We start from the raw sequence: 26,999 nt of genomic DNA on the forward strand, positions 1-26,999 counted from the left end.
ATGATCCATACGGCCCCTAGTGAATTACAGAGCGGAGGTATCGCTCCCACTCTGAGATGATACATACGGCCCCTAGTGAATTACAGAGCGGAGGTATCGCTCCCACTCTGAGATGATACATACGGCCCCTAGTGAATTACAGAGCGGAGGTATCGCTCCCACTCTGAGATGATACATACGGCCCCTAGTGAATTACAGAGCGGAGGTATCGCTCCCACTCTGAGATGATACATACGGCCCCTAGTGAATTACAGAGCGGAGGTATCGCTCCCACTCTGAGATGATACACACGGCCCCTAGTGAATTAGAGCGGAGGTATCGCTCCCACTCTGAGATGATACATACGGCCCCTAGTGAATTACAGAGCGGAGGTATCGCTCCCACTCTGAGATGATACACACGGCCCCTAGTGAATTACAGGGCGGAGGTATCGCTCCCACTCTGAGATGATACACACGGCCCCTAGTGAATTACAGAGCGGAGGTATCGCTCCCACTCTGAGATGATACACACGGCCCCTAGTGAATTACAGAGCGGAGGTATCGCTCCCACTCTGAGATGATACACACGGCCCCTAGTGAATTACAGAGCGGAGGTATCGCTCCCACTCTGAGATGATACACACGGCCCCTAGTGAATTACAGAGCGGAGGTATCGCTCCCACTCTGAGATGATACACACGGCCCCTAGTGAATTACAGGGCGGAGGTATCGCTCCCACTCTGAGATGATACACACGGCCCCTAGTGAATTACAGAGCGGAGGTATCGCTCCCACTGAGATGATACACACGGCCCCTAGTGAATTACAGAGCGGAGGTATCGCTCCCACTCTGAGATGATACACACGGCCCCTAGTGAATTACAGAGCGGAGGTATCGCTCCCACTCTGAGATGATACATACGGCCCCTAGTGAATTACAGAGCGGAGGTATCGCTCCCACTCTGAGATGATACACACGGCCCCTAGTGAATTACAGAGCGGAGGTATCGCTCCCACTCTGAGATGATACACACGGCCCCTAGTGAATTACAGAGCGGAGGTATCGCTCCCACTCTGAGATGATACACACGGCCCCTAGTGAATTACAGAGCGGAGGTATCGCTCCCACTCTGAGATGATACATACGGCCCCTAGTGAATTACAGAGCGGAGGTATCGCTCCCACTCTGAGATGATACACACGGCCCCTAGTGAATTACAGAGCGGAGGTATCGCTCCCACTCTGAGATGATACACACGGCCCCTAGTGAATTACAGAGCGGAGGTATCGCTCCCACTCTGAGATGATACACACGGCCCCTAGTGAATTACAGAGCGGAGGTATCGCTCCCACTCTGAGATGATACACACGGCCCCTAGTGAATTACAGAGTGGAGGTATCGCTCCCACTCTGAGATGATACACACGGCCCCTAGTGAATTACAGAGCGGAGGTATCGCTCCCACTCTGAGATGATACACACGGCCCCTAGTGAATTACAGAGCGGAGGTATCGGGGCAGGTCCTCACCATTGGCTGGTAGAGGTAGGTCGTCTGAATGCTACTGTGAGAATATTTAGTGTTTTATTTTTATAGATGTTCTTAATTACAAATTATATATAAAACAGCTCTCTTCCTGTTTCCCAGACACATATTAACCCTAGTCCTGGACAAAGATCCAAGGTCAATGGGAAAGGTCAATCACCTTGATCCAAGGTCAATGGGAAAGGTCAATCACCTTTGATCCAAGATCAATGGGAAAGGTCAATCACCTTGATCCAAGGTCAATGGTAAAGGTCAATCACCTTGATCCAAGGTCAATGGGAAAGGTCAATCACCTTGATCCAAGGTCAATGGGAAAGGTCAATCACCTTGATCCAAGGTCAATGGGAATCTACCTTGAAAGAGCAGTTTAGTCCGGACTCCGCTTAATCTTTGTCCAGGAAACCAGCCCTTAAATGTGGACTTACATTGGTTTAACATCATGATCAAATAATTCAATATGGCTGTTGTTAACAACTAAGACGAGCCATTTACTCTGTACAGACAAAACAAGTTATTGATAAAGAGATTATTTCATATCTTCTATTCATCAAAATGTTCCTTATTCTGTCAATGTTAATTTACAATCATATCTGTATATATGAGTTGTGTGAATGATTCAGTGTTTGATTGTTGTATGTGACTGTGTGGGAGAGAGAAGAGCGGATGGACCATCATGATGTTGAGTGTCATGTCTTCTTCCCACCACTGTGAGAGGTGGTGGTGTTTCTTCCCACCACTGTGAGAGGAGGTGGTGTTTGGCTCAGGAGTTAACTGCTGTTACTTCTTCCCATCACCGTGAGAGGAGGTGGTGTTTGGCTCAGGAGTTAACTGCTGTTACTTCTTCCCATCACCGTGAGAGGAGGTGGTGTTTGGCTCAGGAGTTAACTGCTGTTACTTCTTCCCATCACTGTGAGAGGAGGTGGTGTTTGGCTCAGGAGTTAACTGCTGTTACTTCTTCCCATCACCGTGAGAGGAGGTGGTGTTTCTTCCCATCACTGTGAGAGGAGGTGGTGTTTGGCTCAGGAGTTAACTGCTGTTACTTCTTCCCACCACTGTGAGAGGTGGTGGTGTTTCTTCCCATCACTGTGAGAGGAGGTGGTGTTTCTTCCCACCACTGTGAGAGGTGGTGGTGTTTCTTCCCACCACTGTGAGAGGTGGTGGTGTTTCTTCCCACCACTGTGAGAGGTGGTGGTGTTTCTTCCCACCACTGTGAGAGGTGGTGGTGTTTCTTCCCACCACTGTGAGAGGAGGTGGTGTTTCTTCCCACCACTGTGAGAGGTGGTGGTGTTTCTTCCCACCACTGTGAGAGGTGGTGGTGTTTCTTCCCACCACTGTGAGAGGTGGTGGTGTTTCTTCCCACCACTGTGAGAGGTGGTGGTGTTTCTTCCCACCACTGTGAGAGGTGGTGGTGTTTCTTCCCACCACTGTGAGAGGTGGTGGTGTTTCTTCCCACCACTGTGAGAGGTGGTGGTGTTTCTTCCCACCACTGTGAGAGGTGGTGGTGTTTCTTCCCATCACTGTGAGAGGAGGTGGTGTTTCTTCCCACCACTGTGAGAGGTGGTGGTGTTTCTTCCCATCACTGTGAGAGGTGGTGGTGTTTCTTCCCACCACTGTGAGAGGTGGTGGTGTTTCTTCCCACCACTGTGAGAGGAGGTGGTGTTTCTTCCCACCACTGTGAGAGGTGGTGGTGTTTCTTCCCATCACTGTGAGAGGTGGTGGTGTTTCTTCCCATCACTGTGAGAGGTGGTGGTGTTTCTTCCCACCACTGTGAGAGGTGGTGGTGTTTCTTCCCATCACTGTGAGAGGTGGTGGTGTTTCTTCCCACCACTGTGAGAGGAGGTGGTGTTTCTTCCCATCACTGTGAGAGGAGGTGGTGTTTCTTCCCACCACTGTGAGAGGTGGTGGTGTTTCTTCCCACCACTGTGAGAGGTGGTGGTGTTTGGCTCAGGAGTTAACTGGTGTTAATCTGACCGACTCCAACAGATCCATGTACAGTACTATGTTGCTGATCATCATACTGACTGATCCATGTACAGTACTATGTTGCTGATCATCATACTGACTGATCCATGTACAGTACTATGTTGCTGATCATCATACTGACTGATCCATGTACAGTACTATGTTGCTGATCATCATACTGACTGATCCATGTACAGTACTATGTTGCTGATCATCATACTGACTGATCCATGTACAGTACTATGTTGCTGATCATCATACTGACTGATCCATGTACAGTACTATGTTGCTGATCATCATACTGACTGATCCATGTACAGTACTATGTTGCTGATCATCATACTGACTGATCCATGTACAGTACTATGTTGCTGATCATCATACTGACTGATACTGAAATTAACTTTTACGCCTGATCACTTCTGGTTCCTGTTTTATTCATCATTCCAACAGGAGTAAAATAAATCAACACAATCACTCTCTGTTTACCTGAGTCGTACACACATGATTGTGGATAAATCTGTCAAATAAACCGATACAAGGTTTCATATCTAAACTGTTGGCGTAAGGGCTCTATTCAATCCGTATCGCGGAAGTTCAGCACTAATGCCTCATTGAAATTTAAAGGCAATGTTCCCATGTTGGCGGAGATTGCACCCTCTGTTTCAGTGATCCAGATTGAATAGAGCTCTGAATCCTTCATTATCCCTGTACCTGTTTCAGTGATCCAGATTGAATAGAGCTCTGAATCCTTCATTATCCCTGTACCTGTTTCAGTGATCCAGATTGAATAGAGCTCTGAATCCTTCATTATCCCTGTACCTAAGTAGTTAATCAATACATTCACTTTGAGGTCAAGATGTTTCTGCAGCAACATTAAGGCAATGTTTTGGGCAGTATTTCGACAATCTGTCAGAATAGTTACTGACCATGTGAAGGACATTTTGGAGAGAGGGGGGCATTAGGAACAGTGGGAGAGAAGGAGAGGAACAGTGGGAGAGAGAGTAGAGGGGGAGGAACAGTGGGAGAGAAGGAGAGGAGGGGAGGCACAGTGGGAGAGAGAGTAGAGGGGGAGGAACAGTGGGAGGGAGAGAGAGAGTAGAGGGGGAGGGACGGTGGGAGAGAGAGAGTAGAGGGGGAGGAACAGTGGGAGAGAGAGAGTAGAGGGGGAGGAACAGTGGGAGAGAGTAGAGGAGGAGGAACAGTGGGAGAGAGTAGAGGGGGAGGGACAGTGGGAGAGAGTAGAGGGGGAGGAACAGTGGGAGGGAGAGAGTAGAGGGGGAGGAACAGTGGGAGAGAGAGAGTAGAGGGGGAGGAACAGTGGGAGGGAGAGAGTAGAGGGGGAGGAACAGTGGGAGGGAGAGAGTAGAGGGGGAGGAACAGTGGGAGGGAGAGAGAGAGTAGAGGGGGAGGGACGGTGGGAGAGGGTAGAGGGGGAGGAACAGTGGGAGAGGGTAGAGGGGGAGGAACAGTGGGAGGGAGAGAGTAGAGGGGGAGGAACAGTGGGAGGGAGAGAGTAGAGGGGGAGGAACAGTGGGAGAGAGTAGAGGGGGAGGAACAGTGGGAGAGAGTAGAGGGGGAGGAACAGTGGGAGGGAGAGAGTAGAGGGGGAGGAACAGTGGGAGGGAGAGAGTAGAGGGGGAGGGACAGTGGGAGAGAGTAGAGGGGGAGGAACAGTGGGAGAGAGTAGAGGGGGAGGAACAGTGGGAGAGAGAGAGTAGAGGGGGAGGAACAGTGGGAGGGAGAGAGTAGAGGGGGAGGAACAGTGGGAGGGAGAGAGTAGAGGGGGAGGAACAGTGGGAGGGAGAGAGTAGAGGGGGAGGAACAGTGGGAGAGAGTAGAGGGGGAGGAACAGTGGGAGGGAGAGAGTAGAGGGGGAGGAACAGTGGGAGGGAGAGAGTAGAGGGGGAGGAACAGTGGGAGGGAGAGAGTAGAGGGGGAGGAACAGTGGGAGGGAGAGAGTAGAGGGGGAGGAACAGTGGGAGAGAGTAGAGGGGGAGGAACAGTGGGAGAGAGTAGAGGGGGAGGAACAGTGGGAGAGAATAGAGGGGGAGGAACAGTGGGAGAGAGAGAGTAGAGGGGGAGGAACAGTGGGAGAGGGTAGAGGGGGAGGAACAGTGGGAGAGAGAGAGAGAGTAGAGGGGGAGGAACAGTGGGAGAGAGTAGAGGGGGAGGAACAGTGGGAGAGAGAGAGTAGAGGGGGAGGAACAGTGGGAGGGAGAGAGTAGAGGGGGAGGGACAGTGGGAGAGAGAGAGTAGAGGGGGAGGGACAGTGGGAGATGTACACTAGCATCACATCAGATAATAACACATACTGTAGATAATGGTGTTATATGACTGTCACTAGCATCACATCTAAACAGTTTAGCGTTTGTAAAAAATGATCACAGTGATTATCTGACTGTCTTAGGGATGTGTGGTGTGGTCTTGTCTGGTGTGGTCTTGTCTGGTGTGGTCTTGTCTGGTGTGGGTTTGTCATTCTGTGCCGAAGTACTTCTGTCCAAAGTGAGTGGGGGCGACGGGGTGCAGCTCTGTGGTGAGCAGGGTGATGTCTGGGAACTCTTGGAGGATGGCCTTGGCTCCTAGAGAGAGGAGTAGAGAAAGGAGGGGTTATAGTGAGAGACAGTGGAGGGATGGAGAGATGGAGAGGAGAGGAGGAGGGATGGAGAGGAGGAGAGGAGAGGAGGAGGGATGGAGAGGAGGAGAGGAGGAGGGATGAAGAGGAGGAGAGGAGGAGGGATGGAGAGGAGGAGGGATGGAGAGGAGGAGGGATAGAGAGGAGGAGGGTGGAGAGGAGGAGGGGAGGAGAGGAGGAGAGGAGGAGGGATAGAGAGGAGGAGAGATGGAGAGGAGGAGGGATGGAGAGGAGGAGAGGAGGAGGGATGAAGAGGAGGAGAGGAGGAGGGATAGAGAGGAGGAGAGATGGAGAGGAGGAGGGATGGAGAGGAGGAGAGGAGGAGAGGAGGAGAGGAGGAGGGATGGAGAGGAGGAGGGATGGAGAGGAGGAGAGGAGGAGAGGAGGAGGGATGGAGAGGAGGAGAGGAGGAGGGATGGAGAGGAGGAGAGGAGGAGGGATGGAGAGGAGGAGAGGAGGAGGGATGGAGAGGAGGAGGGATGGAGAGGAGGAGGGATGGAGAGGAGGAGAGGAGGAGGGATGGAGAGGAGGAGAGGAGGAGGGATGGAGAGGAGGAGAGGAGAGGAGGAGGGATGGAGAGGAGGAGGGATAGAGAGGAGGAGGGATGGAGAGGAGGAGAGGAGGAGGGATGGAGAGGAGGAGGGATGGAGAGGAGGAGGGATGGAGAGGAGGAGAGGAGGAGGGATGGAGAGGAGGAGGGATGGAGAGGAGGAGAGATGGAGAGGAGGAGAGGAGGAGGGATGGAGAGGAGGAGAGGAGGAGGGATGGAGAGGAGGAGAGGAGGAGGGATGGAGAGGAGGAGAGGAGGAGGGATGGAGAGGAGGAGGGATGGAGAGGAGGAGAGGAGGAGGGATGGAGAGGAGGAGAGGAGGAGGGATGGAGAGGAGGAGGGATGGAGAGGAGGAGAGGAGGAGGGATGGAGAGGAGGAGAGGAGGAGGGATGGAGAGGAGGAGAGGAGGAGGGATGGAGAGGAGGAGGAGGGATGGAGAGGAGGAGAGGAGGAGGGATGGAGAGGAGGAGAGGAGGAGGGATGGAGAGGAGGAGGGATGGAGAGGAGGAGGGATGGAGAGGAGGAGAGGAGGAGAGGAGGAGAGGAGGAGAGGAGGAGAGATGGAGAGGAGGAGGGATGGAGAGGAGGAGGGATGGAGAGGAGGAGGGATGGAGAGGAGGAGGGATGGAGAGGAGGAGGGATGGAGAGGAGGAGGGATGGAGAGGAGGAGAGGAGGAGAGATGGAGAGGAGGAGGGATGGAGAGGAGGAGAGTGTTACCTACCGTGTGGGGTGGAGAAGAGAGAGAGGAGGATGATGTGTTTGGGTTGGAGTCCATGTTCTATCAACACCTGCACCGCCTCGATCACCGTGTTACCTGTACCTGGACACACACACACGTTGTTTGCATGATGAGTAACCTTGTCTGAGACCTGAAGACTTGTTACATTTTAGTCATTTAGCAGACGCTCTTATCCAGAGCGACTTACAGTTAGTGAGTGCATACATAATCTTTTTCATACTGGCCCCCGTGGGAATCGAACCCACAACCCTGGCGTGTAAGCTCCCTGAGCTAATGCCTAGTCCTGTGGCTTGCAAGTGACCTGCTGGTTGGCATGGTGACAGACAGAAGTAGGTCGTTACCGTGTGGCCATTATAACACCATGTCTGATCTACATCTACAGTGGGGGGAAAAAAGGATTTAGTCAGCCACCAATTGTGCAAGTTCTCCCACTTAAAAAGATGAGAGAGGCCTGTAATTTTCATCATAGGTACACGTCAACTATGACAGACAAAATGAGAATTTTTTTTTCTCCAGAAAACCACATTGTAGGATTTTTTATGAATTTATTTGCAAATTTATGGTGGAAAATAAGTATTTGGTCAATAACAAAAGTTTCTCAATACTTTGTTATATACCCTTTGTTGGCAATGACACAGGTCAAACGTTTTCTGTAAGTCTTCACAAGGTTTTCACACACTGTTGCTGGTATTTTGGCCCATTCCTCCATGCAGATCTCCTCTAGAGCAGTGATGTTTTGGGGCTGTCGCTGGGCAACACGGACTTTCAACTCCCTCCAAAGATTTTCTATGGGGTTGAGATCTGGAGACTGGCTAGGCCACTCCAGGACCTTGAAATGCTTCTTACGAAGCCACTCCTTCGTTGCCCGGGCGGTGTGTTTGGGATCATTGTCATGCTGAAAGACCCAGCCACGTTTCATCTTCAATGCCCTTGCTGATGGAAGGAGGTTTTCACTCAAAATCTCACGATACATGGCCCCATTCATTCTTTCCTTTACACGGATCAGTCGTCCTGGTCCCTTTGCAGAAATACAGCCCCAAAACATGATGTTTCCACCCCCATGCTTCACAGTAGGTATGGTGTTCTTTGGATGCAACTCAGCATTCTTTGTCCTCCAAACACAACGAGTTGAGTTTTTACTAAAAAGTTCTATTTTGGTTTCATCTGACCATATGACATTCTCCCAATCCTCTTCTGGATCATCCAAATGCACTCTAGCAAACTTCAGACGGGCCTGGACATGTACTGGCTTAAGCAGGGGGACACGTCTGGCACTGCAGGATTTGAGTCCCTGGCGGCGTAGTGTGTTACTGATGGTAGGCTTTGTTACTTTGGTCCCAGCTCTCTGCAGGTCATTCACTAGGTCCCCCCGTGTGGTTCTGGGATTTTTGCTCACCGTTCTTGTGATCATTTTGACCCCACGGGGTGAGATCTTGTGTGGAGCCCCAGATCGAGGGAGATTATCAGTGGTCTTGTATGTCTTCCATTTCCTAATAATTGCTCCCACAGTTGATTTCTTCAAACCAAGCTGCTTACCTATTGCAGATTCAGTCTTCCCAGCCTGGTGCAGGTCTACCATTTTGTTTCTGGTGTCCTTTGACAGCTCTTTGGTCTTGGCCATAGTGGAGTTTGGAGTGTGACTGTTTGAGGTTGTGGACAGGTGTCTTTTATACTGATAACAAGTTCAAACAGGTGCCATTAATACAGGTAACGAGTGGAGGACAGAGGAGCCTCTTAAAGAAGAAGTTACAGGTCTGTGAGAGCCAGAAATCTTGCTTGTTTGTAGGTGACCAAATACTTATTTTCCACCATCATTTGCAAATAAATTCATTAAAAATCCTACAATGTGATTTTCTGGATTTTTTTTTCTCAATTTGTCTGTCATAGTTGACGTGTACCTATGATGAAAATTACAGGCCTCTCTCATCTTTTTAAGTGGGAGAACTTGCACAATTGGTGGCTGACTAAATACTTTTTTCCCCCACTGTATATCTGGTAGCATGATGTCTGGATCTAGCATCAGTACTGGTCATCATGATGTCTGGATCTAGCAGCAGTACTAACTAATTTAGCCTAGAGGACTGTAATTCTAGACGGAGGCTGAATGAAGGGGACTGAACCATACAGAGATGAGGAGGAAAAGGTCATTTTCACAAACCCCGCACCCCCCGTGCTGTTTTCCAACCGAAAGCAAAGTGTTCAACTGGTTGACTGGCTGACTGACTTTTAAATGTAACTTTTATTTATTCAGGGGAGCCCAATCGAGACCAGGGTCTCATTCTCAATGGTGCCCTGAGAACAAACAATTCCCAAATCAACATGATAATCAATAAAACAGCAAAAAAGAAACCACAAGATACACTAAGTTTCAACAACACATATTATCACAATCAACCAAAACACACGCAAACCTCAGTGAGTTCATTCCTCATTAGCGTTCTAAAGTGCCCTATTGGCACCAGGGATTCAAGATGTAATGAGGTTTGTAAATGATACCAAACATGGGGGGTGTTAAAACTAAAGGCTGATTTACCTAGGTTGGTAGAGACACGAGGGACCTCAAGAGTTAACTGTGAGCAGGTTTGGTGCCTTGTATTTTTCTACTTTAACAGAGAAGTTGAATATGTTGGAAGCTTGTATAGCAGAGATTTGTAAATAAATAGGGAGTAATGAAGTGATCTATGGGACTTTAGAGAGGTCCAGCCAACCTTCTGATGCAGTGATGAGGATTAAAACCGTCACCTGAGACAAAGCAAAGGGCGCTACGGTAGACGGCATCCAATGGTTTAATAATACTGGCTGCGGCATTCTGGTAAATGGAGTCACCATAGTCAAGAACTGGCAGGAAAGTTGACTGTACAATCTGCTTCCTGCTGTTCAGGGAGAAGCAAGATCTATTTCTATAAATAAGCCTACTTTAAATCTTGGCTTTTTAACTAGCTCATCCATATGTTGTTTAAAAGTCTAATTATTATCAATCCAAAAGCCCAGATATCCAATGAATAAATGTATAAGCCATCTGAAATATTTCTATGAGAATTAGAAAACAGCATACAAGAGACGGGATTCTCCCTAACCGCAGGGGGTTCCAGGATTATTTCCAGCAACATCAAACTGTTTTAGAGACTGATGGACAGGTTCTGGTAGCGCTCCAGTCCTCCCTGTCAGAATAACCAACAGAGGACTCGGAAACCATATCAACTCCTGTAGAAATGGCACTATGCTTATTGTGAGTAACCTCATTTATGTTCCTTTAACTCAGCCTTCTAGTGAGTTTATACAAACTCATCTACCATTCTGATAGATTGGAGACTGTCAGAAAACGTGGTTGTAACGTTAATAATTAGGTTGCTATTCCATTGGTTCCCTCTAGGCAGAGAATATGGCACTTTTAAATGTTAGAGCAAGTTGATTGCATGTTTCTCACTGAACCAAACCATGGCTGCCTTCAGACTGTAGTGCCGCTCTTATGGAGTGGCCCTGCCAGAGCCCGGACTTGAACCCGATCGAACATCTCTGGAGAGACCTGAAAATAGCTGTGCAGCGACGCTCCCCTTCCAACCTGACAGAGCTTGAGAGGATCTGCAGAGATGAATGGGAGAAACTCCCCAAATACAGGTGTGCTAAGCTTGTAGCGTCATACCCAAGAAGACTCAAGGCTGTAATCGCTGCCAAAGGTGCTTCAACAAAGTACTGAGTAAAGGGTCTGAATACTTATGTAAATGTGATATTTCAGGGTTTTTTTTTATACATTTGAAACAATTTCTAAAAACCTGTTTTTGCTTTGTCATTATGGGGTATTGTGTGTTGTTTGATGAGGGGGAAAAAACTATTTAATCCATCTTAGAATAAGGCTGTAATGTAACAAAATGTGGGAAAAGTCAAGCGGTCTGAATACTTTCCGAATGCACTGTATGTGCAGGTCTAAAACTAGACTGTTGCACTTTAAGAATATAATTCGAAGTTTAAAAAGTTATTAGCTGAGAGTTTGCCAGTGATTCTAATATGTTTGCAAGGCAAGAGAGTTTAGAAATTGGACGGTAGAGACCAGAGCGTAGGGATTGGACGGTAGAGACCAGAGCGTAGGGATTGGACGGTAGAGACCAGAGCGTAGGGATTGGGCGGTAGAGACCAGAGCGTAGGGATTGGGCGGTAGAGACCAGAGCGTAGGGATTGGGCGGTAGAGACCAGAGCGTAGGGATTGGGCGGTAGAGACCAGAGCGTAGGGATTGGGCGGTAGAGACCAGAGCGTAGGGATTGGGCGGTAGAGACCAGAGCGTAGGGATTGGGCGGTAGAGACCAGAGCGTAGGGATTGGACGGTAGAGACCAGAGCGTAGGGATTGGGCGGTAGAGACCAGAGCGTAGGGATTGGGCGGTAGAGACCAGAGCGTAGGGATTGGGCGGTAGAGACCAGAGCGTAGGGATTGGGCGGTAGAGACCAGAGCGTAGGGATTGGGCGGTAGAGACCAGAGCGTAGGGATTGGGCGGTAGAGACCAGAGCGTAGGGATTGGGCGGTAGAGACCAGAGCGTAGGGATTGGGCGGTAGAGACCAGAGCGTAGGGATTGGACGGTAGAGACCAGAGCGTAGGGATTGGGCGGTAGAGACCAGAGCGTAGGGATTGGGCGGTAGAGACCAGAGGCACCAGAAGCAATGTTAAATCTACAGTAAAAAGGGATCAAGCAGATCAGCTCAAGGCACTTAGTACATCATTGACATAAAATGGTTGAAATTATTTTTTTGGGAGTGCCTAGAGGGGCATCATTCTCTGTTGTATGTTTAGAGGTGAATAAAGGACTCCCTCTAGTGGTTCTCTGTTGTATGTTTAGAGGTGAATAAAGGACTCCCTCTAGTGGTTCTCTGTTGTATGTTTAGAGGTGAATAAAGGACTCCCTCTAGTGGAACTTGAGGTATTTTCAGAAACCATTATTTCAAGTAGGTGGGCCAGCTGAGGGCAAACGGTTATTAAAACCACCACAAATGTCATTTTTGTCTGTTATGGGACCAGAAGCTGTCATAACCTTCTGGGGCAATGAGGGGGTGGACTGACTGACTGACTGACTGAATTTGATCAGCTGACTGTATTTGTCTAAAGTTAATGACGACATGTTAACAACAGGACACTTTTTCACCATTTTCACTATTTGCTTGGCTAAAAATACTCCAAGATTAGGAGAAATGCCCCTAACATTCAAGACATCTGTAATATCTTCCCCTTTGACAGAGCAGGATGTTTTTACTTACTCAGTATGGGGTACATGAGCAGCACCTTCCTCCTGTTTATGTCTGGGGGGAACTTAGCATAGTAGACCTTAGCCTCCTGGGTCTCTTCATCACTCTGGATCAGGATCTTCCCGATGCGGATGGACCTACAGCAGTCCCTCAGACCCTGCTCCATGGCCTCACCTGAAGGATGGACAGACACAGGTCCCTGCAGAGGTTAGTTATGTGAAAGAACTTGAAAGAAGCAGAACATCATCTGTTTCAGTAGAGAGGATACCATAAAGGTTGCTTGTCTTTGACTCACCACTCCTCATGATGCTGACTCCACAGTTACCTCTTTCAAACTTTACACCTTCATACATGTGTCCTGGAGAGAGATGAAGCTGAATGTTATCATCAGAAGCAGCAGCATGTAGGTGTGTAGAGGCTAGGGGTCAGGGGTCAGCATGTAGAGGCTAGGGATCAGCATGTAGAGGCTAGGGGTCAGGGGTCAGCATGTAGAGGCTAGGGATCAGCATGTAGAGGCTAGGGGTCAGGGGTCAGCATGTAGAGACTAGGGGTCAGCATGTAGAGGCTAGGGGTCAGCATGTAGAGGCTAGGGGTCAGGGGTCAGCATGTAGAGGCTAGGGGTCAGCATGTAGAGGCTAGGGGTCAGCATGTAGAGGCTAGGGGTCAGCATGTAGAGGCTAGGGGTCAGGGGTCAGCATGTAGAGGCTAGGGGTCAGCATGTAGAGGCTAGGGGTCAGCATGTAGAGGTTAGGGGTCAGCATGTAGAGGCTATGGGTCAGCATGTAGAGGCTAGGGGTCAGCATGTAGAGGGGTCAGCATGTAGAGGCTAGGGGTCAGCATGTAGAGGTTAGGGGTCAGCATGTAGAGGCTAGGGGTCAGCATGTAGAGGCTAGGGGTCAGCATGTAGAGGGGTCAGCATGTAGAGGCTAGGAGTCAGCATGTAGAGGTTAGGGGTCAGCATGTAGAGGCTAGGGGTCAGCATGTAGAGGCTAGGGGTCAGCATGTAGAGGCTAGGGGTCAGCATGTAGAGGCTAGGGGTCAGGGATCAGCATGTAGAGGCTAGGGATCAGCATGTAGAGGCTAGGGGTCAGGGATCAGCATGTAGAGGCTAGGGGTCAGCATGTAGAGGCTAGGGGTCAGCATGTAGAGGTTAGGGGTCAGGGGTCAGCATGTAGAGGCTAGGGGTCAGCATGTAGAGGCTAGGGGTCAGCATGTAGAGGCTAGGGGTCAGCATGTATAGGCTAGGGGTCAGCATGTAGAGGCTAGGGGTCAGCATGTAGAGGCTAGGGGTCAGCATGTAGAGACTAGGGGTCAGCATGTAGAGGCTAGGGGTCAGCATGTAGAGGCTAGGGGTCAGCATGTAGAGGCTAGGGGTCAGCATGTAGAGGCTAGGGGTCAGCATGTAGAGGCTAGGGGTCAGCATGTAGAGGCTAGGGGTCAGCATGTAGAGGCTAGGGGTCAGGGGTCAGCATGTAGAGGCTAGGGGTCAGCATGTAGAGGTTAGGGGTCAGGGGTCAGCATGTAGAGGCTAGGGGTCAGCATGTAGAGGCTAGGGGTCAGGGGTCAGCATGTAGAGGCTAGGGGTCAGCATGTAGAGGCTAGGGGTCAGCATGTAGAGGCTAGGGGTCAGCATGTAGAGGCTAGGGGTCAGGGGTCAGCATGTAGAGACTAGGGGTCAGCATGTAGAGCCTAGGGGTCAGGGGTCAGCATGTAGAGGCTAGGGGTCAGGGGTCAGCATGTAGAGACTAGAGATCAGCATGTAGAGGCTAGGGGTCAGCATGTAGAGGCTAGGGGTCAGGGGTCAGCATTTAGAGGCTAGGGGTCAGCATGTAGAGGCTAGGGGTCAGCATGTAGAGGCTAGGGGTCAGCATGTAGAGACTAGAGATCAGCATGTAGAGGCTAGGGGTCAGCATGTAGAGGCTAGGGGTCAGGGGTCAGCATTTAGAGGCTAGGGGTCTGCATGTAGAGGCTAGGGGTCAGCATGTAGAGGCTAGGGGTCAGCATGTAGAGGCTAGGGGTCTGCATGTAGAGGCTAGGGGTCAGCATGTAGAGGCTAGGGGTCAGCATGTAGAGGCTAGGGGTCAGGGGTCAGCATGTAGAGGCTAGGGGTCAGCATGTAGAGGCTAGGGGTCAGGGGTCAGCATGTAGAGGCTAGGGGTCAGCATGTAGAGGCTAGGGGTCAGCATGTAGAGGCTAGGGGTCAGCATGTAGAGGCTAGGGATCAGCATGTAGAGGCTAGGGGTCAGCATGTAGAGGCTAGGGGTCAGGGGTCAGCATTTAGAGGCTAGGGGTCTGCATGTAGAGGCTAGGGGTCAGCATGTAGAGGCTAGGGGTCAGCATGTAGAGGCTAGGGGTCTGCATGTAGAGGCTAGGGGTCAGCATGTAGAGGCTAGGGGTCAGCATGTAGAGGCTAGGGGTCAGGGGTCAGCATGTAGAGGCTAGGGGTCAGCATGTAGAGGCTAGGGGTCAGCATGTAGAGGCTAGGGGTCAGGGGTCAGCATGTAGAGGCTAGGGGTCAGCATGTAGAGGCTAGGGGTCAGCATGTAGAGGCTAGGGGTCAGGGGTCAGCATGTAGAGGCTAGGGGTCAGCATGTAGAGGCTAGGGGTCAGCATGTAGAGGCTAGGGGTCAGCATGTAGAGGCTAGGGGTCAGGGGTCAGCATGTAGAGGGGTCAGCATGTAGAGGCTAGGGGTCAGCATGTAGAGGCTAGAGGTCAGCATGTAGAGGCTAGGGGTCAGCATGTAGAGGCTAGGGGTCACAATGCACTCAAAGTAGGGGTTAGGAGATAGGGAGTAGGAGTTAGGGGTCAGTGCCTGTAGGAGTGGTCACAGTAGGGGGTAGGGGGTAGGGGATAGGGGGTAGGGGTTATCATCTCCTGTCTGGATTACTGCAACTCGCTGTTGGCTGGGCTCCCTGCCTGTGCCATTAAACCCCTACAACTCATCCAGAATGCCGCAGCCCGTCTGGTGTTCAACCTTCCCAAGTTCTCTCACGTCACCCCGCTCCTCCGCACACTCCACTGGCTTCCAGTTGAAGCTCGCATCTGTTACAAGACCATGGTGCTTGCCTACGGAGCTGTGAGGGGAACGGCACCTCCGTACCTTCAGGCTCTGATCAGTCCCTACGCCCAAACGAGGGCATTGCGTTCATCCACCTCTGGCCTGCTGGCCCCCCTTCCTCTACGGAAGCACAGTTCCCGCTCAGCCCAGTCAAAACTGTTCGCTGCTCTGGCACCCCAATGGTGGAACAAGCTCCCTCACGACGCCAGGACAGCGGAGTCACTCACCACCTTCCGGAGACATTTGAAACCCCACCTCTTTAAGGAATACCTGGGATAGGATAAAGTAATCCTTCTAACCCCCCCCCAAATAATAATAATAATAATTGTAAAGTGGTTGTCCCACTGGCTATAAGGTGAATGAACCAATTTGTAAGTCGCTCTGGATAAGAGCGTCTGCTAAATGACGTAAATGCAATGTTATAGTAAGGGACTAACCTGGTGGAGTATTCACAGTGCATGTACCGGACCCATATGCATTGGGACTAACCTGGTGGAGTATTCACAGTGCATGTACCGGACCCATATGCATTGGGACTAACCTGGTGGAGTATTCACAGTGCATGTACCGGACCCGTATGCATTGGGACTAACCTGGTGGAGTATTCACAGTGCATGTACCGGACCCATATGCATTGGGACTAACCTGGTGGAGTATTCACAGTGCATGTACCGGACCCGTATGCATTGGGACTAACCTGGTGGAGTATTCACAGTGCATGTACCGGACCCGTATGCATTGGGACTAACCTGGTGGAGTATTCACAGTGCATGTACCGGACCCATATGCATTGGGACTAACCTGGTGGAGTATTCACAGTGCATGTACCGGACCCGTATGCATTGGGACTAACCTGATTAGGGCGTCCACCCACAGTTCTCAGAATGACAGAAATCATTTAGAATATGGTAATTCATATTAACAGAGATATGAGGTCCTTCTTACCAAATTCTGATGTGCACTTTGAACATGTCAGAATAATTGTCCACATTTACTTTCCCTCAGCCAACAAGACAAGTAACGAACAGCAAAATCAGTAGCCTGTCAATCTACTATAGTAGAAACGTTTAGGCTACCTATTCTATTGGTCAGCTTGTTGAGAAAGAAACAGCCTATTCCAAACAGACTGTGGGACGATAAGGTAGCTTAGTGGTTAAGAGTGTTGTGCCAGCAACCGAAAGGTCGCTGGTTCTAATCGCTGAGCCAACTAGGTGAAAGATCTGTCGATGTGCCCTTGAGCAAGGCACTTAACCCTAATTGCTCCTGTAAGTCGCTCTGGATAAGAGCGTCTGCTAAATGACTAAAATGTAATAAATCCCAAATTCATCCAACCAGTAGGCCTAAGCTACATAAAACAGTAGGCCTAAGCTACATAAAAACAACTTTAAAAGCAATATGTCTGAATCAACAGATCAGAACGTTTAGATTAAAATGTTGATCAGCTATTATCTATTCCCATTATAAGCACACAAGGCAGAAGGCTACGCGCGAATGTTCATTCCATAACGCAAACAGCAGGAAAACACCATTGTCAAAAGGAGACTGCACATGCAAGCGGTTTCATGACAAGGTAAGACATGCCTCATTATATGTATTAAAACGTTCAGGTTTCAAACAATTAAGTATATGTTTTCAAAATGCATACTGCCTCCAGCTCATTGCAAAGTAGTGTGTGAAGCGCTGATGAAGCAAGGTCAGTACCTGTAGGAGTGGTCAAAGTGCACTCTGAGTAGGGGGTCGGGGTAGGGAGTAGGGGTCGGGGGTAGGGAGTAGGGGTCGGGGGTAGGGGTCAGTACCTGTAGGAGTGGTCACAGTGCACTCTGAGTAGGGGGTCGGGGGTCGGAGTAGGGGTCGGGGGTAGGGAGTAGGGGGTAGGGAGTAGGGGTCATTACCTGTAGGAGTGGTCACAGTGCACTCTGAGTAGGGGGTCGGGGGTCGGAGTAGGGGTCGGGGGTAGGGAGTAGGGAGTAGGGGTCATTACCTGTAGGAGTGGTCACAGTGCACTCTGAGTAGGGGGTCGGGGGTCGGAGTAGGGGTCGGGGGTAGGGGGTAGGGAGTAGGGAGTAGGGGTCATTACCTGTAGGAGTGGTCACAGTGCACTCTGAGTAGGGGGTAGGGGGTAGGGGTCGGGGGTAGGGGTCAGTACCTGTAGGAGTGGTCACAGTGCACTCTGAGTAGGGCAGCTGGTTCAGTCCTTCTTCCACCACCAGTCTGATCTGAGGATTAAGATCAACAGTTCAACTCATCATGCAATTAACTACTGTAGTTTCTAGCTAGCTGATGACTTCTAAAATAATCTTACCAGTCGGTCAGCACAGAACACAAAATCCCCTCTGCTGGTTGTCCTGCAAAACACGAACAAACATAATGTGCCCTGTTGATGCGACAGTCTCTTCCTCCCACCTCTGAGTTGAGTAAGCGCACACACACATGATCACCAAGACAAACACTCACTTGTCTCTGATGATGGTCTGTAATTCTAGTATCTGGCTGTTGAGAGGAAGCAGTTTCAGTTGAGGTCCAAGGTTTAAAACGTCTGTGCCGAGCCCACCACCATTCGGCCCGTTCACACACTGTTTATTTACATCATCTACCGCTTCAGAACTCGGTACCGCCGCCACCGGAACGCCGCTGCTGTTGTTACTGCTCGCGGCGAACCGAACATGCTTAGTTAAATTCAGTTCTTGGCCGGTAGTAACGTTATTTAACGGCTGGTTGTGGCAGGGCATGTTTTCTGTACTCACTGTATATTGTTGAAACCGAATAAAGGTAGCTATTTGCTGACAATGAGCCACACGCGTCGCAATGTGGGTGACTTCAGCACCTCGGCCCGGTTTCAGGAAATAACAACACCTAGGAAGGTCACAAGCACGTCATTGTTTAGAAATCCTATCCAATCAAGAAGAGTAAAACCTAAATTGCAAGCAAAACGTCGAAATAAACGTTATGTTATTTAATTAGGCATATAATGAGCCAAATGTTGCGAAATAACCACATAGATAGCTATTATGATTTTATTCCTTAAAAAAGTAATGAATGACGACGGGGCCAAAGTTCGTTGTAATCGGAAATAACGTAACTTGGTTGATGATCGAAACCCGCCGTTATTCGACAAGATGGCGCCGATGTTGGTCCCGCTGGTAGGCGGATTCCGCTCGCAAACAAGAAAATGTGTTATTTTACTTCAACAGACACGTTTTTATCATGTTTGGAGAGGAGGTAACACACCGAATGGGAAGCAACGGACTTATTTGGTGAGGGTGGAGAAGGACACTGTTCTGAGAGTCACACTTTCGACACAAGCTGACGAGGACACATCAAAATGTTATAAAGTTAGCTAGCCAGGTTGGGATGGCCGTGTGTGTTTGACAAGTTATATTAAAGTAATATGTGTCAGTTACCAGAACAGCTAAGTTAACCAAGCTTGTGGTGCATGCTTTCACAAGATTGCCATGGCTGTCGATGTTTTGCTAGCTAACGTTAAGTAGCTTTGCCTGCTACAGGACGTAGCCGGCAAGTTGAGGTGAAAGTTATTTCGACACATTACTAACTAACTAAAGTTACACCTCATACGTAGCTAGTTTGGTTAATTGTGGGCACCGAGATATATAGGTTGTGGGCCCCAGTGAGTGAGTAGCGTGTTGACCTTTTGTCATTTAGCAGAAGCTAAAGGAGTAATTAGGGTTAAGTGCCTTGCTGAAGGGCACATCGACAGATTTGAAACCTAGTCGGTTCAGGGATTCGGCCCAACGCTCTTAACCGCTAGGCTACATGCCTACTTTGGAACGGACAGAGGAAAGTGTCAGTACACAGTATGTCCCGTGAGATAAGACTGGGCAGCCCACCCTTGGACCGACTGATATTGGCTGCACTCGGCAGACACCATTGGCGTATTCATTAGGGCCGATTGTGTTGCAAAACCTTTCTTAAACGGAAGCGAAACGAAACGGGGAGGGACCTACCTGAATTTGTCCAATAGGAACTCTAGAAACGTTCCGTTATGCAACTGTTTGGACTAATGATTACACCCCAGGTGTAACTGCTTGTAAACCAGCTAATACTACTGGTATGATGACACGCTTTACTCACTGTTGTTGGACGTCACTGTGGTGATATAAAACGGATATAAAAGTTGCCATGATCCTGGGTGTTCTGGCACATAGCTAGCTCTTGATGCCTAAAATCTAATCTATAGTAAAAATATTTTCCACCTCCAGCACTGTCTCAATTTGATCCTGACACAGGGTTTGTTCTAGCCCTTGATCATGACTCTCAGTTCCATAAGTCATATTTATTTATTATTTATAAGTCATTGGACGAAGGCGTCTTCTGTAGGGGGGAATTTTAAGATCCCCGACACTCGGTCTGAACATTAACATGCATTGTTCGTGGTATGGTTTTGGAAGCAAAAGGACCTTATCTTCCATATTAGCGAGAACTGATTCAATGGATAAATGCCATGTTAGGCTTCCCACACGACCATGTCTCCATGTCACAGCGCTTGTTTACGGAAAACAGACAGAGGACGAGGCAACCATCTGTGCTAATTAGCTATCTAGCATGGCTCTGAACTCTTGTGTGTAAGCGGAACTCGGGAAGCGTAGCGGAAGTGTAGTTTAGTAGGATGGAGGGCCCATAGCTGTATGGATCTGTAACTGCTACAGTGTAGTTTAGTAGGATGGAGGCTCCATAGCTGTATGGATCTGTAACTGCTACAGTGTAGTTTAGTAGGATGGAGGCACCATAGCTGTATGGATCTGTAACTGCTGTGTAGTTTAGTAGGATGGAGGCCCCATAGCTGTATGGATCTGTAACTGCTACAGTGTAGTTTAGTAGGATGGAGGCACCATAGCTGTATGGATCTGTAACTGCTACAGTGTAGTAGGATGGAGGCTCCATAGCTGTATGGATCTGTAACTGCTACAGTGTAGTTTAGTAGGATGGAGGCCCCATAGCTGTATGGATCTGTAACTGCTACAGTGTAGTTTAGTAGGATGGAGGCCCCATAGCTGTATGGATCTGTAACTGCTACAGTGTAGTTTAGTAGGATGGAGGCTCCATAGCTGTATGGATCTGTAACTGCTACAGTGTAGTTTAGTAGGATGGAGGCCCCATAGCTGTATGGATCTGTAACTGCTAGGGTGTAGTTTAGTAGGATGGAGGCCCCATAGCTGTATGGATCTGTAACTGCTACAGTGTAGTTTAGTAGGATGGAGGCCCCATAGCTGTATGGATCTGTAACTGCTACAGTGTAGTTTAGTAGGATGGAGGCACCATAGCTGTATGGATCTGTAACTGCTACAGTGTAGTTTAGTAGGATGGAGGCCCCATAGCTGTATGGATCTGTAACTGCTACAGTGTAGTTTAGTAGGATGGAGGCTCCATAGCTGTATGTATCTGTAACTGCTACAGTGTAGTTTAGTAGGATGGAGGCCCCATAGCTGTATGGATCTGTAACTGCTACAGTGTAGTTTAGTAGGATGGAGGCTCCATAGCTGTATGGATCTGTAACTGCTACAGTGTAGTTTAGTAGGATGGAGGCCCCATAGCTGTATGGATCTGTAACTGCTACAGTGTAGTTTAGTAGGATGGAGGCCCCATAGCTGTATGGATCTGTAACTGCTACAGTGTAGTTTAGTAGGATGGAGGCTCCATAGCTGTGTGGATCTGTAACTGCTGTGTAGTTTAGTAGGATGGAGGCCCCATAGCTGTATGGATCTGTAACTGCTACAGTGTAGTTTAGTAGGATGGAGGCTCCATAGCTGTATGGATCTGTAACTGCTACAGTTTAGTAGGATGGAGGCACCATAGCTGTATGGATCTGTAACTGCTACAGTTTAGTAGGATGGAGGCCCCATAGCTGTATGGATCTGGAACTGCTACAGTGTAGTTTAGTAGGATGGAGGCTCCATAGCTGTATGGATCTGTAACTGCTACAGTGTAGTTTAGTAGGATGGAGGCCCCATAGCTGTATGGATCTGTAACTGCTACAGTGTAGTTTAGTAGGATGGAGGCTCCATAGCTGTATGGATCTGTAACTGCTACAGTGTAGTTTAGTAGGATGGAGGCCCCATAGCTGTATGGATCTGTAACTGCTACAGTGTAGTTTAGTAGGATGGAGGCCCCATAGCTGTATGGATCTGTAACTGCTACAGTGTAGTTTAGTAGGATGGAGGCGCCATAGCTGTATGGATCTGTAACTGCTGTGTAGTTTAGTAGGATGGAGGCACCATAGCTGTATGGATCTGTAACTGCTGTGTAGTTTAGTAGGATGGAGGCCCCATAGCTGTATGGATCTGTAACTGCTGTGTAGTTTAGTAGGATGGAGGCACCATAGCTGTATGGATCTGTAACTGCTGTGTAGTTCAGTAGGATGGAGGCACCATAGCTGTATGGATCTGTAACTGCTACAGTGTAGTTTAGTAGGATGGAGGCCCCATAGCTGTATGGATCTGTAACTGCTGTGTAGTTTAGTAGGATGGAGGCACCATAGCTGTATGGATCTGTAACTGCTACAGTGTAGTTTAGTAGGATGGAGGCTCCATAGCTGTATGGATCTGTAACTGCTACAGTGTAGTTTAGTAGGATGGAGGCACCATAGCTGTATGGATCTGTAACTGCTACAGTGTAGTTTAGTAGGATGGAGGCACCATAGCTGTATGGATCTGTAACTGCTACAGTGTAGTTTAGTAGGATGGAGGCTCCATAGCTGTATGGATCTGTAACTGCTACAGTGTAGTTTAGTAGGATGGAGGCTCCATAGCTGTATGGATCTGTAACTGCTGTGTAGTTTAGTAGGATGGAGGCCCCATAGCTGTATGGATCTGTAACTGCAGTGTAGTTTAGTAGGATGGAGGCCCCATAGCTGTATGGATCTGTAACTGCTACAGTGTAGTTTAGTAGGATGGAGGCACCATAGCTGTATGGATCTGTAACTGCTACAGTGTAGTAGGATGGAGGCTCCATAGCTGTATGGATCTGTAACTGCTACAGTGTAGTTTAGTAGGATGGAGGCCCCATAGCTGTATGGATCTGTAACTGCTACAGTGTAGTTTAGTAGGATGGAGGCCCCATAGCTGTATGGATCTGTAACTGCTACAGTGTAGTTTAGTAGGATGGAGGCTCCATAGCTGTATGGATCTGTAACTGCTACAGTGTAGTTTAGTAGGATGGAGGCCCCATAGCTGTATGGATCTGTAACTGCTACGGTGTAGTTTAGTAGGATGGAGGCCCCATAGCTGTATGGATCTGTAACTGCTACAGTGTAGTTTAGTAGGATGGAGGCCCCATAGCTGTATGGATCTGTAACTGCTACAGTGTAGTTTAGTAGGATGGAGGCACCATAGCTGTATGGATCTGTAACTGCTACAGTGTAGTTTAGTAGGATGGAGGCCCCATAGCTGTATGGATCTGTAACTGCTACAGTGTAGTTTAGTAGGATGGAGGCCCCATAGCTGTATGGATCTGTAACTGCTACAGTGTAGTTTAGTAGGATGGAGGCCCCATAGCTGTATGGATCTGTAACTGCTACAGTGTAGTTTAGTAGGATGGAGGCACCATAGCTGTATGGATCTGTAACTGCTACAGTGTAGTTTAGTAGGATGGAGGCCCCATAGCTGTATGGATCTGTAACTGCTACAGTGTAGTTTAGTAGGATGGAGGCTCCATAGCTGTATGGATCTGTAACTGCTACAGTGTAGTTTAGTAGGATGGAGGCCCCATAGCTGTATGGATCTGTAACTGCTACAGTGTAGTTTAGTAGGATGGAGGCACCATAGCTGTATGGATCTGTAACTGCTACAGTGTAGTTTAGTAGGATGGAGGCTCCATAGCTGTATGGATCTGTAACTGCTACAGTGTAGTTTAGTAGGATGGAGGCACCATAGCTGTATGGATCTGTAACTGCTACAGTGTAGTTTAGTAGGATGGAGGCACCATAGCTGTATGTACAGTTGAAGTCAGAAGTTTACATACACCTTAGCAAAAACATTTAAACTCAGTTTTTCACAATTCCTGACATTTAATCCTACTAAAAATTCCCTGTCTCAGGTCAGTTAGGATCACTGCTTTATTTTAAGAATGTGAAATGTCAGAATAATAGTAGAGAGAATGATTTATTTCAGCTTTTATTTCTTTCATCACATTCCCAGTGGGTCAGAAGTTTAAATACACTCAATTAGTATTTAGTAGCATTGCCTTTAAATTGTTTAACTTGGGTCAAACGTTTCGGGTAGCCTTCCACAAGCTTCCCACAATAAGGTGGGTGAATTTTGGCCCATTCCTCCTGACAGAGCTGATGTAACGGAGTCAGGTTTGTAGGCCTCCTTGCTCGCACACGCTTTTTCAGTTCTGCCCACACATTTTCTATAGGATTGAGGTCAGGGCTTTGTGATGGCCACTCCAATACCTTGACTTTGTTGTCCTTAAGCCATTTTGCCACAACTTTGGAAGTATGCTTGGGGTCATTGTCCATTTGGAAGACCCATTTGCGACCAAGCTTAAACTTCCTGACTTCAATATAACCACATTATTTTCCTTCCTCATGATGCCATCTATTTTGTGAAGTGCACCAGTCACTCCTGCGGCAAAGCACCCCCACAGCATGATGCTGCCACCCCCATGCTTCAAGGTTGGGATGGTGTTCTTCGGCTTGCAAGCGTTCCCCTTTTTCCTCAAAACATAACGATGGTCATTATGGCCAAACAGTTATATTTTTGTTTCATCAGACCAGATAACTTTTCTCCAAAAAGTACGATCTTTGTCCCCATGTGCAGTTGCAAACCGTAGTCTGCCTTTTTTATGGTGGTTTTGGAGCAGTGGCTTCTTCCTTGCTGAGCGGCCTTTCAGGTTATGTCGATATAGGACTCGTTTTACTGTGGATATAGATACTTTTGTTCCTGTTTCCTCCAGCATCTTCACGAGGTCCTTTGCTGCTGTTCTGGGATTGATTTGCACTTTTCGCACCAAAGTACGTTCATCTCTAGGAGACAGAACGCATCTCCTTCCTGAGCGGTATGACGGCTGCGTGCTCCCATGGTGTTTATACTTGCGTACTATTGTTTGTACAGATGAACGTGGTACCTTCAGGCGTTTGGAAATTTCTCCCAAGGATGTACCAGACTTGTGGAGGTCTACAAATTTTTTTCGGAGGTCTTGGCTGATTTCTTTTGATTTTCCCATGATGTCAAGCGAAGAGGCACTGCGTTTAAGGTAGGCCTTGAAATACATCCACAGGTACACCTCCAATTTACTCAAATTATGTCAATTAGCCTATCAGAAGCTTCTAAACAATTGTTGGAAAAATTACTTGTGTCATGCACAAAGTAGATGTCCTAACCGACTTGCCAAAACTATAGTTTGTTAACAAGAAACTTGTGGAGTAGTTGAAAAACAAGTTTTAATGACTCCAACCTAAGTGTATGTAAACTTCCGACTTCAACTGTATTACATTTACATTTTAGTCATTTAGCAGACGCTCTTAACCAGAGCGACTTACAGGAGCAATTAGGGTTAAGTGCCTTGCTCAAGGGCACATTAACGTCATTTAGCAGACGCTCTTAGCCAGAGCGACTCACAAATTGGTGCGTTCACCCTATAGCCAGTGGGATAACCACTTTACAATTTGGGGGGGGGGGGGGGGTTAGAAGGAATACTTTATCCTATCCCAGGTATCTGTGCTAAAGTGCTGCAGTGAGATATCTGTGACTTTCTCACTCATCATTATTCACAATTTATTCAGGATTACCGTAACCATGGTAACATCCACATTAATGTAGATGTGTTTAGAAACGTTCTATTCTTATTTACAATAAAAGTGACTCCAAAATGACACAATACGTTATTTACCATTCATTTCTATTGGGCACAAAATAATCTTAACACAACCAAAACAAACCTCAAATGCATCAACAAATTTGTAGTCACAAGCTTGATGTAGTCATTGCGTGCTATGAATATGGGACCAAATACTAAACTTTGTACTATTTTAATACACATAAGTGAAGTTGTCCCAATAGTCATTGAAGTTGTTAGGTTTATGTCCCATCCTACATCCTGATAATACCAGGTTCTGACCACTAGGTGGTGCTGTTCCTGCTATTAAAAGTTGATGGTGATAAAAGTTTGAAGACCCCCTCCTCCCTCAATGCTAAAGGGATAGTTCATCAAATTACAAAATGACGTTGCTTTCCTGTAAGCAGTCTATCGACAAGGTACCTATATTAGCATTTTCATATCACCCTAAAGTATCTACGAATTGGTTGTGTAACTCAATGCTACTTGTACACCTTTCAAACCAATTCGTTTTTTCCGCTTAACATTTTATATATGAAAGATATTGCAGACGACAAAGCCGCTACTTTTATTTCCGCCAAACCGACCTAGTCATGATTGCGGTAGAGTTCTGCCTACTGCTTAGTAGGAAATGCTGAGGTGGCATTGGCATGCACTACGCAAGGGGCATTAATAATATAAATAATTAAACTCTGACCCTACGAGGTCCGGAGCCCGATGGTTTTCTGTTCTACCTGATCATTAATTACACACACCTGCTGCCCCAGGTCTAAATCAGATTAGAGGGGAACAATGAAACAATGCAGTGGAACTGGCTTGGAGGTCCAGAGATGAGTTGGACCCTGATTAGAGGGGAACAATGCAGTGGAACTGGCTTGGAGGTCCAGAGATGAGTTGGACCCTGATTAGAGGGGAACAATGAAACAATGCAGTGGAACTGGCTTGGAGGTCCAGAGATGAGTTGGACCCTGATTAGAGGGGAACAATGAAACAATGCAGTGGAACTGGCTTGGAGGTCCAGAGATGAGTTGGACCCTGATTAGAGGGGAACAATGCAGTGGAACTGGCTTGGAGGTCCAGAGATGAGTTGGACCCTGATTAGAGGGGAACAATGAAACAATGCAGTGGAACTGGCTTGGAGGTCCAGAGATGAGTTGGACCCTGATTAGAGGGGAACAATGAAACAATGCAGTGGAACTGGCTTGGAGGTCCAGAGATGAGTTGGACCCTGATTAGAGGGGAACAATGCAGTGGAACTGGCTTGGAGGTCCAGAGATGAGTTGGACCCTGATTAGAGGGAAACAATGCAGTGGAACTGGCTTGGAGGTCCAGAGATGAGTTGGACCCTGATTAGAGGGGAACAATGAAACAATGCAGTGGAACTGGCTTGGAGGTCCAGAGATGAGTTGGACCCTGATTAGAGGGGAACAATGCAGTGGAACTGGCTTGGAGGTCCAGAGATGAGTTGGACCCTGATTAGAGGGGAACAATGCAGTGGAACTGG

At 48.2% G+C, this 26,999-nt stretch overlaps 2 protein-coding genes across 6 annotated transcripts in view; one reads left to right on the forward strand and one right to left on the reverse strand.

Annotated features, from left to right (window-relative positions):
- Positions 1–3,902: 3,902 nt before the first annotated feature.
- Positions 3,903–18,548, reverse strand: LOC311121260 (uracil phosphoribosyltransferase homolog). The gene is made up of 7 exons (XM_084195772.1): positions 18,158–18,548; positions 18,006–18,048; positions 17,850–17,919; positions 12,940–13,002; positions 12,657–12,818; positions 7,395–7,493; positions 3,903–6,068 (listed from the first exon to the last, which is right to left on the reverse strand). Exons 1-7 carry the CDS (start codon positions 18,430–18,432, stop codon positions 5,962–5,964), a joined length of 819 nt encoding a protein of 272 aa, XP_084051898.1. The 5' UTR covers positions 18,433–18,548; the 3' UTR covers positions 3,903–5,961.
- Positions 18,549–18,795: 247 nt separating this feature from the next.
- Positions 18,796–26,999, forward strand: part of abcb7 (ATP-binding cassette, sub-family B (MDR/TAP), member 7) — a 71,056-nt gene continuing 62,852 nt past the window's right edge. For 3 of the 5 annotated variants that reach the window (XR_014612256.1, XR_014612257.1, XM_084195773.1), the window contains exon 1: positions 18,816–18,957. Coding sequence is in view for 1 of the 5 variants with exons in the window: in XM_084195773.1 (XP_084051899.1) it covers positions 18,820–18,957 (138 nt within the window). In the remaining 4 variants the exon portion in view is untranslated. Of the gene's footprint in view, positions 18,958–26,999 lie in introns of all 5 variants that reach the window. The other 2 variants (XR_014612254.1, XR_014612255.1) reach the window with 1 other exon arrangement.

Source organism: Coregonus lavaretus, assembly GCF_964263955.1.
Source record: "Coregonus lavaretus genome assembly, contig: HAP1_SCAFFOLD_1449, whole genome shotgun sequence".
Taxonomy (NCBI): Eukaryota; Metazoa; Chordata; class Actinopteri; order Salmoniformes; family Salmonidae; genus Coregonus; species Coregonus lavaretus.

Excerpts from the sequence above, each read along its gene's own strand:
- LOC311121260 (XM_084195772.1), bottom strand. The coding sequence starts at position 18,432 with ATGCCCTGCCACAACCAGCCGTTAAATAACGTTACTACCGGCCAAGAA. Across the intron at positions 12,819-12,939 it reads AGTCAGCATCATGAGGAGTG|GTGAGGCCATGGAGCAGGGT; the intron begins GTGAGTCAAAGA and ends TCCATCCTTCAG. Across the intron at positions 7,494-12,656 it reads GCTCATGTACCCCATACTGA|GTACAGGTAACACGGTGATC; the intron begins GTAAGTAAAAAC and ends GTGTGTGTCCAG.